General features: G+C 37.8%; 1 protein-coding gene across 3 annotated transcripts in view; it reads left to right on the top strand.

The window, feature by feature from the left end:
* Nucleotides 1–12,629, top strand: part of TBX15 (T-box transcription factor 15) — a 102,902-nt gene that overhangs the window by 54,192 nt on the left and 36,081 nt on the right. For all 3 annotated transcript variants that reach the window (XM_057720729.1, XM_057720735.1, XM_057720731.1), the window contains exons 2-3: nucleotides 6,666–6,879; nucleotides 11,494–11,595. In XM_057720729.1, the coding sequence (XP_057576712.1) occupies nucleotides 6,666–6,879; nucleotides 11,494–11,595 (316 nt within the window). The remainder of the gene's footprint in view (nucleotides 1–6,665; nucleotides 6,880–11,493; nucleotides 11,596–12,629) is intronic.

Genomic DNA, 12,629 nt, shown 5'->3' with positions numbered 1-12,629 from the left:
GGGGGTTGTCTTGGTTTTAGAGACTTTGGGACTTAAGAAGTAGACCAAGGAGTGGTTGCTCTACCAGTATCAGATAGGGGGTACTGCTCAGTGTAGTCATGTCCCAGTTATTGGCAGGAACAAAACCAAAAACGATTGTTCAGTTCTCACCTGGGTTGGGTCTTTCTCTTTTGTTTCAAACTATTTTCTCCCTTGGGTAAAATATGACAGCTGAGGTCCAGTCTCATGGAAGTGGTTTGTGCATCTAATCTCAGAAAATTCTGCGTCTCTTGTCTGACTCTGCAGTAGTCTTCTACCACACAACTTCCAAATTGAAACCAGGCTATTGTGTATCATTCACTCAGGAGATGTGACAAAGTGTGAAACTCAGTTTATGGAATTCATAGTCTAGAAGGGAAGACCAAACTATCATCACTTGCATTTAAAAGAAAACTTTGGCATAAAGAAAATATAGTCTAAACTTCATATTATGACACACATTCCTCCTAAAATATAACCTCTGTGTGGCCAGGGATTTTTGTTTTTTCCCTGATGATGTCTCAAGAATCTAGAAGAGTGATTGGCACATAGTAAATCTTAAATAAGTCATTTTTTAATTGAGTTGAACCTGATTTTTCAACTTATATCTTATTTCATCTCCCTTCTTATGTATTTTAAGCTCTGACTGTATCAGCGTGCTTGTAATTTTCTAAAAATGACAAGTTCTTACTTATGCTTTTCCCACTACGTGAGATTCTGTCCCCATGATTTCTTTGCTTGCTCATATTGAACTCATATAAAACTCATATGGATTTCAAGTCCACTCTCAAATGTCACCTCATGATGTCCTCTTGATCCTCTCGTCCATCACTTGCTTACTCTTCAAAGTTCCTGTTGGAGGGACTTCCCTGGTGACACAGTGGAAAGAATCCACCAGCCAATGCAGGGGACACAGGATCGATCCCTGGTCCAGGAAGATCGCACGTGCCAAGGAGCAACTAAGCCCGTGTGCCACAACTACTGAGCCTGCGCTCTAGAGCCCCCAAGCAGCAACTACTGAGTCCACGTGCCACAGTTACTAAAGCCTGCTTGCCTAGAGCCCATGCTCCACAACAAGAGAAGCCACCACAAGCAGTCAACGAAGACCCAACGCAGCCAATAAATAAATAAAAACTTACAATGTTCCTGTTAGCGCATTGCTCCTACGTCTGTCGGAACACCTATCACAGTCCATCTTCTTTAACAGTTTCTATGTCCTTCCTACCAGATTGTGAGCTCCTTCAGAGCAAGAATCTTTTTATCTGTCTTGGTACATTAACATACAACCTGGTCTATACAAAGCAGAAATGTTTGGTGGTGTAAAAATGTAATTAAATATAGTTTCAGATACCTGCAATCCTTAGGAGGTAGAACTGATGTAATTTGGATTTGGCTGGCAATAATATTTTAAATGAAGATGATAATAACTCAGAGTTGTTCTATTAAATGATGTTATGTATGTAAAGTCTCAGCAGAATGCCAGTAAGTGCACGATAGATGTTGACTATTAACTCTTTGGAATAGTTCTTGTGAGCTTATATTCATCTCACTGTTCAAAGTCACTAAAATTGTTATCAGCAGCATTAGATTCTGTTTTTATCATGAAGATATAAGTAATTTTTGAGAAGGAAGGTATCTTCCCCTCAACCCTAATAGTAAAATAAGGAAATAGTAAAGATAAGGAAACTGAAGCTCCTTGAAATGAAGTGACTTTCCAAGACCCCACTCTTGATGAGTAGCGGAGCCCTAAAAGTAAATGTGCCTTTTTAACTGTAGTAGTAAGTGATTCTTTAAAATTATTAGTGAAGTGGAGATGAGAATCACCTGGCAGACTGAAATATGTTTTAATAATGTCTAATTTTGAAATGAAGTCAATGAACACATAACTCAGGCTTTTTCTATACATGTCAACCAAATCAGCTTATTGTGCTTGGGTTGCTGCTGTTAGACTCGGTGGTCTGTAAGCTGTGCTACGAATCCAGTCGTTAAACATTAAACTTAAAAGGGACTTTATAGCACTCCTAATTAAATGTGTGTGTGCTATGCTATAAAGATTAAGGAAAATAGCCAGAACAGTTATGTGACTTGGTCAAGATCAAACATGTTAAGCCATTTCAGTTGTAAGGATGGCCAAAACAGTTGACAGGTGTTACAGAATCGCTGAATGCTTTGGCCAGGGATGGACATAGTGTGATCCTGGGGAGACCTGATCATTGATTCTGGAGGCAGAAGACCTACTTCATAGGCCATGTTGTTTTCAATTTTCCTTACTCTCAATTTCCTCATCCATAAAATGAACATAAAAATATATGCCATACCTATCTCATCAAATGGAAGGATATATTAGATAATATGTAAAGTATAAATTAAGAAACTTTTATTATTGCTGCTATTTTGCGTGAATTAACAACTGGAATTCTCTTTAAGCTAAACAACTTTCCCTGGGAACTTCGTGTTATAATATCCATTTTATCAGTACCAAATAGGTCAGAGGTCTATTTTCTTTCGGAGATAGAAAGTGAGTGACACTTTGAACTGATGGTTGGATTCTCTTCTTTTAGAGATTTTTTTGATGGTGATAGATATGTTGGTTTGACCCTATGAGTCACATGGTGTTCTCCAGTGACTTGTAACTGGCTTAGCTCAGGTTCCCAAAGTTTTCTCTTTTAACTTCCTTAGTTATGTGTAACTTTATCATTTATGTTCTGATTTACTAAAACTTCTCTTGTTAAAACACTATTCACAAGAGACATCTGATGGCCAAGAAGTCTTTCCAGGTCATTCACATGAGTTCCTAATGGTTATTTTTTGAAGGCAGGAAGTCACAAATTGCCAAGAATGAAAGAACCTTGAAAACACGGAGGTGTTTTCTGATCTTCAAAAGACTGATTATATTTCTGAATGGATGACCTGATTTGATTGAAATAACCCACCCACTATGCATGCATTTCTTACATTCATGACTTAGGTAACTTGATTATTCATTCTGATTAGTAACTGAAATGATTGATCTGGTTAGCCTAAATATTTTATTTAACTATGATTTAGAAATATATTTTACAAAGGATTAAAGTTTATTTTTAGCTAGGCTGTTGATCTGGACTCTGAGATGACTATTTTAAGGGTATTGTAGAGTAGTTTATCTCACAGGTGGCCCTCATTACTCTGGGAGTTAAAAACAAACTATATAAAATATAATATTAATTTTGTTTCCAACCTATGGCAGTTAAGAAACAATCAAGAATGGAAAATTACCTGGCACATCCATGTGACTGAAAATGTGGGCTGGTACCTGCATTCTGTATATAAGTCATGTGGGCTCTATTTTGTGAGGGGATGAGAGTGCAGGAACACAGAGTATTTCCAGGGAAACAAATAACTGTCTCTGAAAATCCTCTTCATGGGAATATACTGCCTATGTCTCCACATCTTGTCCATTTCTTTCTTAGTAACCATGGGTTCCCCAGGAATATTCTGGCCCTCTCAGATCCCTCTTTTCTGGATTCCTATGAGACAGACAGGAAAATATGTAATGGTATGGAAAACTGCATGGTGGTATTTGTCTTGGTCTCTGATTATTTATGAATGCTGTAGTTTCCACTTGTACTATAAATACCTTTAAGAGGAACCCCATTGTGTACTTGGTATTTCTCGGAATCTGACACAGTGCTGGGCACATAGTAAGCACTCAATAAACACATAATTAATCAACACTAACTGGGAAATTTCTCAAGGTCTGTATTCTGTTTTAAATTATCTATGTGTTACCTCATATAGAGCCACATGCTGATAGGTGCTTATTGATGGATTTGATTGAAGCTATAAACAGAATACTCACTCAATTCTTTAATGCCTATGATAATGTGAATTTGGGTCCCCAGTCTTTTTACTCATTTAATTTATCTTGCCCAGACAGTTTTAAATTTGATGCTCCTACAATTTTTTAAAGTCCAACTTACTTTTTTCTTTCATGAATCATGATTTTGGTATTTTACCTAAAAAATCCAGTCAAAAACTAACAATCTATATTAGAAATGGTTGGCCATTGAGTTACTTACAACTGAAGTCCCAGTTAAACAATTTGTATAATGATCTTTAAAAAGGATTATCTCTTCTGATTTATTTACATGTATTTTAGACTTTCTCCTAAATAAAAGTTTTTAAGTAGAAGGAAAAAAAATTGACGCTTCTAATTGAGGTTGCCTGGGTTATCACTGAAAGTTGCATTAGGAAGGATTCTTACATTCTTCAAGCCAGTAGAGGTGGAAGAGATTATACAAGTTTTCAGTTCAATCCTTCTAATTGTACTATGAAGAAATAGGTCCATTGTGGCTAAGTGACTTGTCCAAGGTTATTCGTCAGTCCATTTAATGTTACACTTTGAGCACCTGTTTTATTCCAGATGATGAAGTGAGTTAAAAGCAGAGACTCTTACTTCCTAAATCTGCAGCCACAGTTCCTGTTCCAATCCCAACCTCTGTTTGGCTACCTTTAAAAATTTATCACTTAGTTCAGTGATATCTTTCCCTTCCTTTCTCTCTTCCTAAACACACATTGGAGAAGTCATATGTCCAAAATTTTCACTGGGCCCTACTTAGGTTGTCAATTTCCAACTGTTTCATAACCGTAGCACTCTATGGTAAGGAGATTTCATAACACTTTGCTCCCAAAGGTAGGGTAAGACTTTTTTTTTTTAATCTTGCTTTGAGAAGTTTTTGAAAAATTCACAATTTTATTGATAAGTGGGGAGCTCTTGACATATCACAGAAAAAAAATGGGATTTGGGAATCCATGTCTCCAAGGATGAGATTACTGTGTTTGGAGAGTGTGTGATGATGTCATGGCTCTGCTACTGAAAGGCAGATAGAATCAGGCTGGGATGGAGATTTGTCACTCAACAGCAGCTCTCGCCTTAGATAAGTAGCTCCACTTTTCTGTACTTGAAGGACACCAACATTAGCTCTTGTTTAGTCCCAGGTATAAAATTATATGTTCAGACATGTCATAGCTAGTTACACAACTTTTTAATGTTTTTGATGAAGGTGGTGACTGGACTAGTAATTGTGGATAAACTAAAAATTTTGGGCAGAGACTTCCCTGTTATTTAGGAGCTTGCTTCAGTTCTTCAGTGTGCTGAATGTCTTCTGCAGTGAAGGCTAAGGAACTGGGGAGGATGGAGAAAAATGGCACCTTGCTTCCTGTGGGCTTTTGCAAAGCTGTGGGAGATTCTTGCCAGAAATACTGCCTGGGTTTGAGAGAGGAACATGTTAGGGCTAGAAGGAAAGAAAATTACAGGTGCCATGAGAGGGGTTGTTCACAGGTCTAGAAACCTGCTCCAGTTAGTGAGGAGGGCAGCAAGATGGTCTGGCATTCTGTCCCAGACTCCTTCCATGCTGCTAGTGTCAAGGACTGGTATCCAAGAGGTCCTGACCTTTGACAGCATTGAAAAGCCAGTTGTCAGAGTGAGACATCATTGTTTTCAACCTTTCTTTTGTATGTATTTAATTATGGGGGAAGCAATCGGAATCATAGATGTTAAGGGTGGGTTGGAGAATAGGTTCTTAGGTTTGGCTTGCAGTATTGTTTGACATAAGGAAACTGTACCAGCTAATCCAAGTTTGGAAAAAATTAGGAGATAAAATTCTTGGCATAGCACCTCTAAAATTAAAAAATCTGAAAAATTACAGAAAACTCTCTAGTAAATTTGACTCTAGGCTTCTCCATCGGTCTCCATCCCCCCCTGCCTCCCCCCTCTCCCCAGCCCCCTCTTCATGAGAACAGAAGACACAGGAGGAAAGGACCATCTGGCCCAGCATGCCAGCTTTTTATTTGGTTGCTCTCAATCCTACCTTCCTGTTTGGATCAGCCCTCCCCTCTGCCCATACTTCAGAAACCAATCAAGGTGTCTCCTAAACTCATTTATTTCCTTTGTTTCGACCGCCTTCTTGGGTAACTTTTTCCATATGCTTACATCCTTGCCGCACAACAGATTTTTTTTCCCCATCCAAAATGGCCCGATTGGGCTTAGGAAAAGCCCGTTAGTCAAATATACAACAAAGTGTTTCTAAAGATCCCCGACAACTTTTCATTACTTTTGATGACCAAGATATATAAATGGAGGAAAACTCGCTGTGTTTAAAAATAACTGACTGATGGACAGTGATGATCAGTGGTATGGAATTAGAGAACACATTGCTGTTAGCATTGAATCTTTCCTCCCAAGTCACATAGTCTATTCTAGGTATGCATCTATAGTCTGTGATTATTATTGTTTTTAAAATTTGGCATTTGTTTATTTTGTTGCCCCAGTTTGGCTTCATTCCCTTCAACATGGTGACATTAGTACTCTTTATGTTGCCTATTGTGGACCAATTTTCTCGAGCTGTTGCTAAAACTTACTAAAATGCCAGATGTCATGTTGGAAACACGAAACCTGAAAGAAGGTCGTAAATCACAAAAACAAACCATAAAAAAAAATAATAAAATACCCTGAGTGCTGTGCTCTGGAGCTTCCCAGCTTTAAGTCTCCTTTTGCTCACCCCTCTCCCCACCCCATCGGGCCCCCACCCTGCCTCCATCTTTTAGGGCCAGGGGTGTGGGGGGAGCTCAGCAGTTTCTCACCTAAGGCTTGATTATTTATTTTGCAGATTCTGAGCAGAGCACTGGTTCAGACTCTGAGGTGCTCACTGAGCGGACTTCCTGCTCCTTTGACACTCACACTGACCTGGGCCCTGGTGCTGCAGGCCCTGTGCCTGCTGCCATGTCTTCTATGGAGGAGATTCAGGTGGAGCTGCAATGCGCTGACCTCTGGAAGAGGTTCCACGACATTGGAACCGAGATGATCATCACCAAAGCAGGCAGGTAAGGACACAGTCCTTGAATAGCCAGGTTCGAAGGGCAGGAGAACAAACGTAGGAGCTGTTACATTTTTCTTTTCACTTATTTGTGGTAGGAGCACTGGTGAAGCCAAAGCAACTTGCACTCACTTTTCAGCATCTGGATGTCTTGATAAAGTACATTTCTTGTGTTTACTGTGATTTTGCTATTTTCCTCCAAGGACCACTCAAACCTAAATCACCGCTACCCTTGCAAACATTTGCTGCCTACAAATGTATTCCAGCTAATATTGGAGTCCGTGGTACATAATAGTCAAACAATAGATTTCCAAAGCAAGTGGTACTTCACCAACCAATGTTTTTAAGAGAAAAAGCTTGCATCCTGTAAGGCATTTAAATCAGCCAGGTATTTTTGTAAGAATTTTGTTTTTGGTAAAATTTGGGCTTGGTGCATTTTGGAGCCCTGCTGTTTCATCCATTGGGTTTTATTGTTGGCTTGAAATTGTTACTTTAATGGGACCTGGTGGAAACTCTTTCAAAATGATTTATGTAGGATGATAAAAATTTTAAAAACACAGCATCTCTTGACATAAACACTGCTAATTAAGCTACTCCTTTATTGGTACCTTTAAATTTTTCATAGTTAGGTATCTGTTTTGTGCTGGATATTCAACATGTATTACATTATTTAAACTTCAAGGAATCCTATGAGGTAGGATGTGATAATCCCGTATATGGATGAGGATGCAAAAGCTGGAAGAGGTTAATTAACTTAACTAAGGCCACACAGGTAGGAAAGGGCAGCTCCAGAATTCTACACATATCTGTTTGACTCCAAAACAACTGTCTTAACTATTTATAAGTCTGCACTGTTAGGAAATGGTTATAATTTTTGCCCCTTGGATTTAAAATGAAAATGATTTAAATCAGAATAAATTTGGACTGAATTTTTTTAGTATATAGGAATAGTTCATTGGAATTAAAACAGTTGCTTTCATATTTACAATGTCAGTCTACATAGTCTCACATCACAGAGACCAAAAAGACTCACCTCATTGATCATTAGCTGTCTTCATGAATATGGACGTTTAAAGTAAAAGCATATTTTGATTGGGTCTAGTTCACTTGAATGCATATAAAGAAATCTCTTCATACAATAATATATCACACAAAAGTGAACTTAAATTGAACCTGAAGTCTCATTCATTTTCATCCTCCTCTGTAAACCCTCTTCATTCTTTAAGTTTTAGTAGAGAATAAAACCATTAAAAAGCTTCTTAGGAGGAGCAATTTTGAAGGAGAATTACTTTCAAAATTACTTTTCAGAATTACATTTTTTCAAATTGAAGTATAGTTGATTTACAATGTTGTGTTAATTTCTGCTTTACAGCAAAGTGATTCAGTTATGCAGACGTATATATATGTACATATAGGTACATATATATATACACACACATTCTTTTTCTTTATAGTTTATCACAGGGTATTGAATATAGCTCTCTGTGCTCTACAGTCGGACCCTGTTGTTTATCCAGAATTACTTTCAAAAACCATCCTTTTTTGTTGCCTGGGTTTCAGTCTATATTTTGAGATATGACTTGGAAGGGAACAGCAGTTCAAGGAAAAAGTTTTTACTCTTTTTCTTTCTTAGTTTTTGGCAAGGGCATTGGTTTGGTGAGAGGGGAAATATTACTTTTTTGTCTGTAAGATTTTCCAGTTTTTAGTTTGGGTTTTTACGTACTACTATTACATCTGTGTCTTTTAGTTACTTTTGTTCCTGATTTCATTCCCTTGTTCCCTGTGCTTCAGTGAATCCAGTTGACCTGAGCACCTCCTTGACAATTTTCCTGTGACCTCATTTCATGATTTTTTATGCAATGTTTACTTTCCCATATCTCTGCCTTCACAAATTCACTTTGATACCTGAATATATCCAGAGATTCCCAGCACAGCCATACAGTTTGTTCTTTAATCATGTCCCTTTATTTAGGTATAGAAACTGTATTTCATTGCTTCTGTATTGGATTGCCTCAGCCGTTGCCGTTGCTACCAGTAACCCTGCTCAAGTAATTCCAGAGCCACTCAGAAACATGCAAAGAAGTCTTTATCTTCTGTGAATTTTCTCCATTCGCTCCTTATCCCCTAGTTGATTCTTTCCTTCTCATTTCATTTTTCTTCCTATGTAGTGTCCTTTTCAGTTTTAATTTCAATTTCCATTTTCTTAGTTGGGTTACTTATGTATGACTCTCTGTTCTTTTTCCCTCTCAGAAGATCTTAGTCACCGTCTACTTCTTCTCACATCCTAAACTGTAATCCTATTGATTCAGAGTCTACAGAGACCTCAGTCTTTGAATTTACCGACATAACCTGCATGATCAGCACCATGGACAGAGGTGTTTGTAAAGATAAAGGAGTTTGGAAGTCAAAAGAACTGGCCTAAATTTAGGCATAAAATTAAAGCCAAACACATCTCATTTTATGACTATGAAAGATTAATTTTCCTCTAGAGTGTTATTACATTACTTGATATTCTGTGCTAAAATACTGACAAAAAGAAAAGCAACTTTGGTCAGATTTTAAGAATCATCGTAGAATTTTAAAGCAAAAGGTCACCTTAAGGATTATTTAGTTCCTTTCCTTTGTTTTATAGATGATGGGGTTAAATGACTTATCCAGAGCCACACAGCTCTTTCATTTTAGAATGTGAGTACTGGAAAGAGACAGGTAGCTTCTCCTTTCAAGGTCATATAAGTATTTCAGACAAAACAGATACTGAATTTAAAAACATCTAACCCCTTTTCTTGAAGTCATCAAGAATGCAAACTCATCTCTTTCAATGTGATTGCAGCCTCTATAGGTGGCTGAGAGGAACCGCATTTTCTTATCTCAGATAGCAAGGGAGAGGAAATTCCATCCCTGGAAAGATGCTCTCCAAACATTTATACATTAGGGCAATCATAAATCATTGTTATAAATGGAATTAATAATCTATATATACATGTATAGACCGAGGTTCCCAAATTTTTGGAAAGAGTTAATGTGAATCAAAGTGCCTTATCTAAAGTGAATGTTAGATTTAGTCATTATGAGCAACCCACCATCAAATTTCATTAGCCCATCATAAGACTAAAATATAAGGCTTTCTAATTAAGCTTGTAGGGGTAGAGAAAGAAAATCTAAAATGATATACCAATAGAAGTTTCTGAAAAGTTATAAAGTGGGAAAGAAGAATTGATAATATATTATTCTTTGCAAATATTTAAGAATTAGCCATCATCCTTGTTGAAGGTCTATGGTCCCTCTTTGTTTCCCTTCAAATATGATTATGATATCACTAATGTATTTCCAGAGGACATTTGCTTTTTGAGTTGTTCTTGTTGAGTAGTAGAGTATGTGACTAGCACAGAGAGCCCTTCATGTAAACAACCCATGCGCATTTGCAAGATGGCTGTCTGGGGTCAGGATATGGTCTATGGCCGTGAAATGGAGCAAAGCCAATTAGGCCATATGTGGATCAAGCCTGTGACCTTGACCTCATTAGCACCGTGCTCTGCTCAGCTCAACTAACTGGCCCCAGATGGTTAAGCTTAATGCAGCATTTTGTGTACAAGTACTCCAGAGCACATTCAGGGCAATCCAAAGTTTTGAACTGAGCACTTTTTATGTCTGGCTCCTAAATGAATGACATGCAAAAGAGCTTGATGTTTTTCTTCTTTCTTATGACTAAAGAAGAATGGTGAATTTTATTTTAGACTCCTTGAAACTCAATACCTCTTTCGGGCTGCTCCCTCTCCTACTCTTCAATTATGAGAGTAGTTGTAAAGTGCCATATCCTGACCTCGCTTGCTTTGGCAAGTTTAACAAGCCATTGTGGTAGAAACAAGGTATTGCCTAGAGGCCACTAGAATTCATTCGGTATTTGCTCCCTATTCTGCAGGGTCCTTCCTCTGACACACACATTGACAGCCTGAGAACTTGCAGAAATTTTTCTACAGTTTTATGCATTAAAAAAAAACTCTGGTGGCCATTTGTTTGCAAACTGGTAGCACCTTCCTTTTTTAGTTCTTTTCTTGAGATATTATTTTTAGAGTGGTCATTTTCAAATAGATTCAATCAAACAATATTTCATGATCACTACAATCAACTGTGATAAGCTACTTGGGGAATAAGAAGAATATGTTATTCAAGTATGTTAAGTATAAGAGTATAAGCATGTTTAAGAATGTTATAGTGTAATAGGAAATGTATATACATACATTCTATTTATCCATGTGCCTATCTATCTATCTATCTATCTATCTATCTATCTATCATCTATCTATCTACCTATCTCTTGTCTATCCATCTATCTAACATTAAAGATGAACTAATCATATAAAGCAAGGTATGGTATGAGGTCTTGGAGTATATGAATAATCAACAGTTCAATTTAAGTTAAGAAGAGGTGCTATTTCAGCAATCCTCAGCATATTTGATAGTGATAATTTCCAAAGTGAAAAAAACAACCAGCTTTGAGAATTAGAGGATATTGGACTTTGGTGTGCTTAGTGTCCCTATTAAGAAGAGACTCATCAAGGTTTTACTTTTGCTACTTCTCTCCCTCTGATTGATGAGCTTCCAACCTTATTCCCCTCCACAGGAGGATGTTTCCTGCCATGAGAGTGAAAATCACTGGCCTGGATCCACACCAGCAGTACTACATAGCAATGGACATTGTACCTGTGGACAATAAAAGATACAGGTAATGTTGACTCTGGGATGTGGAATTGTGGGCATCACCAGCATCCCAAGATGGTTCTATAAACTCATTAGATGAAGCATTTTAACAGTGCACTGTACTGGATAGGGAACGAAGATGGAGGATGTGCCAGTGGCCTGTGGCAGAATACCAGACAGGAAGTAGTCGCTAGAGATAGAAAGTCAGAACCAGTAATAGATTGGTCTGGAATCCTCCTTACGTCTCCCTAAAGAGTGGGATTGTATAGTGTCTGCCAAGGTAGCAAAAATCAAATGGTTCTTAAGTCTAAAACTGATTCAGTTAGCATTGAATAATTTGGTTTACGAAATACTGTGTTGAGATGATTTATTTTGGAAAGTGGAAGGAGAAGCGGATTAGTGCAGTACATTCTATCATATATCTGATGGATTATCCTGTGAATAATGGAGGAGAAGAATGGAGAATTGGGCAAGACCTCAAGAAGAACATCTAGTTCTTAATGTGGGTTGTGAACAAGTTTGCTAAATAACTTTCCTTCGAAGCCACTAAAAGCCAACATAGTCTCCATGTGTCTCACAGATAGTTCTTGTCTGAAACAAGTTGTGGCTTAATTGATCTCTTGAGCTCTCAGTCAAATCAGTGAGTCATGGCTCATTTTTGAGATATTTCAGAACTTGGCCCTAAGCCCGTGAATTTGGAGGTGAGAAGTGAACAAAGAGTATTACTCGTATGTTAGAGGGAGAGCTGGCTATGAAAGAAGCGGTCTGATGTAGGACTTAGGAGGGGGATATGCTCTTTTCTTTAAAAAAAATCCTCCGTTTCAATGAAAATGGAGGCCTCTGCCTTAGTGCAGCCATTCCCACAAACACCACCAAGTCTTCCCACTTAGTGTTTTCTTTGATTAACCTAGTCTCATTTCCAGGGACTTTGTGGGGAAATAATGTGGAAGATGATGATGTTCAAAACTAGGTTTTCATTGAAATACTTCAAAATTCAGATTCTTAGCTAGGAAATGGTTAACAAGTGAGAGGCTTGGAGGGTCTCTGCACATGGCTGTG

Source organism: Hippopotamus amphibius, chromosome 1 (genome assembly GCF_030028045.1).
Source record: "Hippopotamus amphibius kiboko isolate mHipAmp2 chromosome 1, mHipAmp2.hap2, whole genome shotgun sequence".
NCBI lineage: Eukaryota > Metazoa > Chordata > Mammalia > Artiodactyla > Hippopotamidae > Hippopotamus > Hippopotamus amphibius.
The sequence above is the reverse complement of the archived record's forward strand: the minus strand, read 5'-3'. Positions and strand labels throughout refer to the sequence as shown.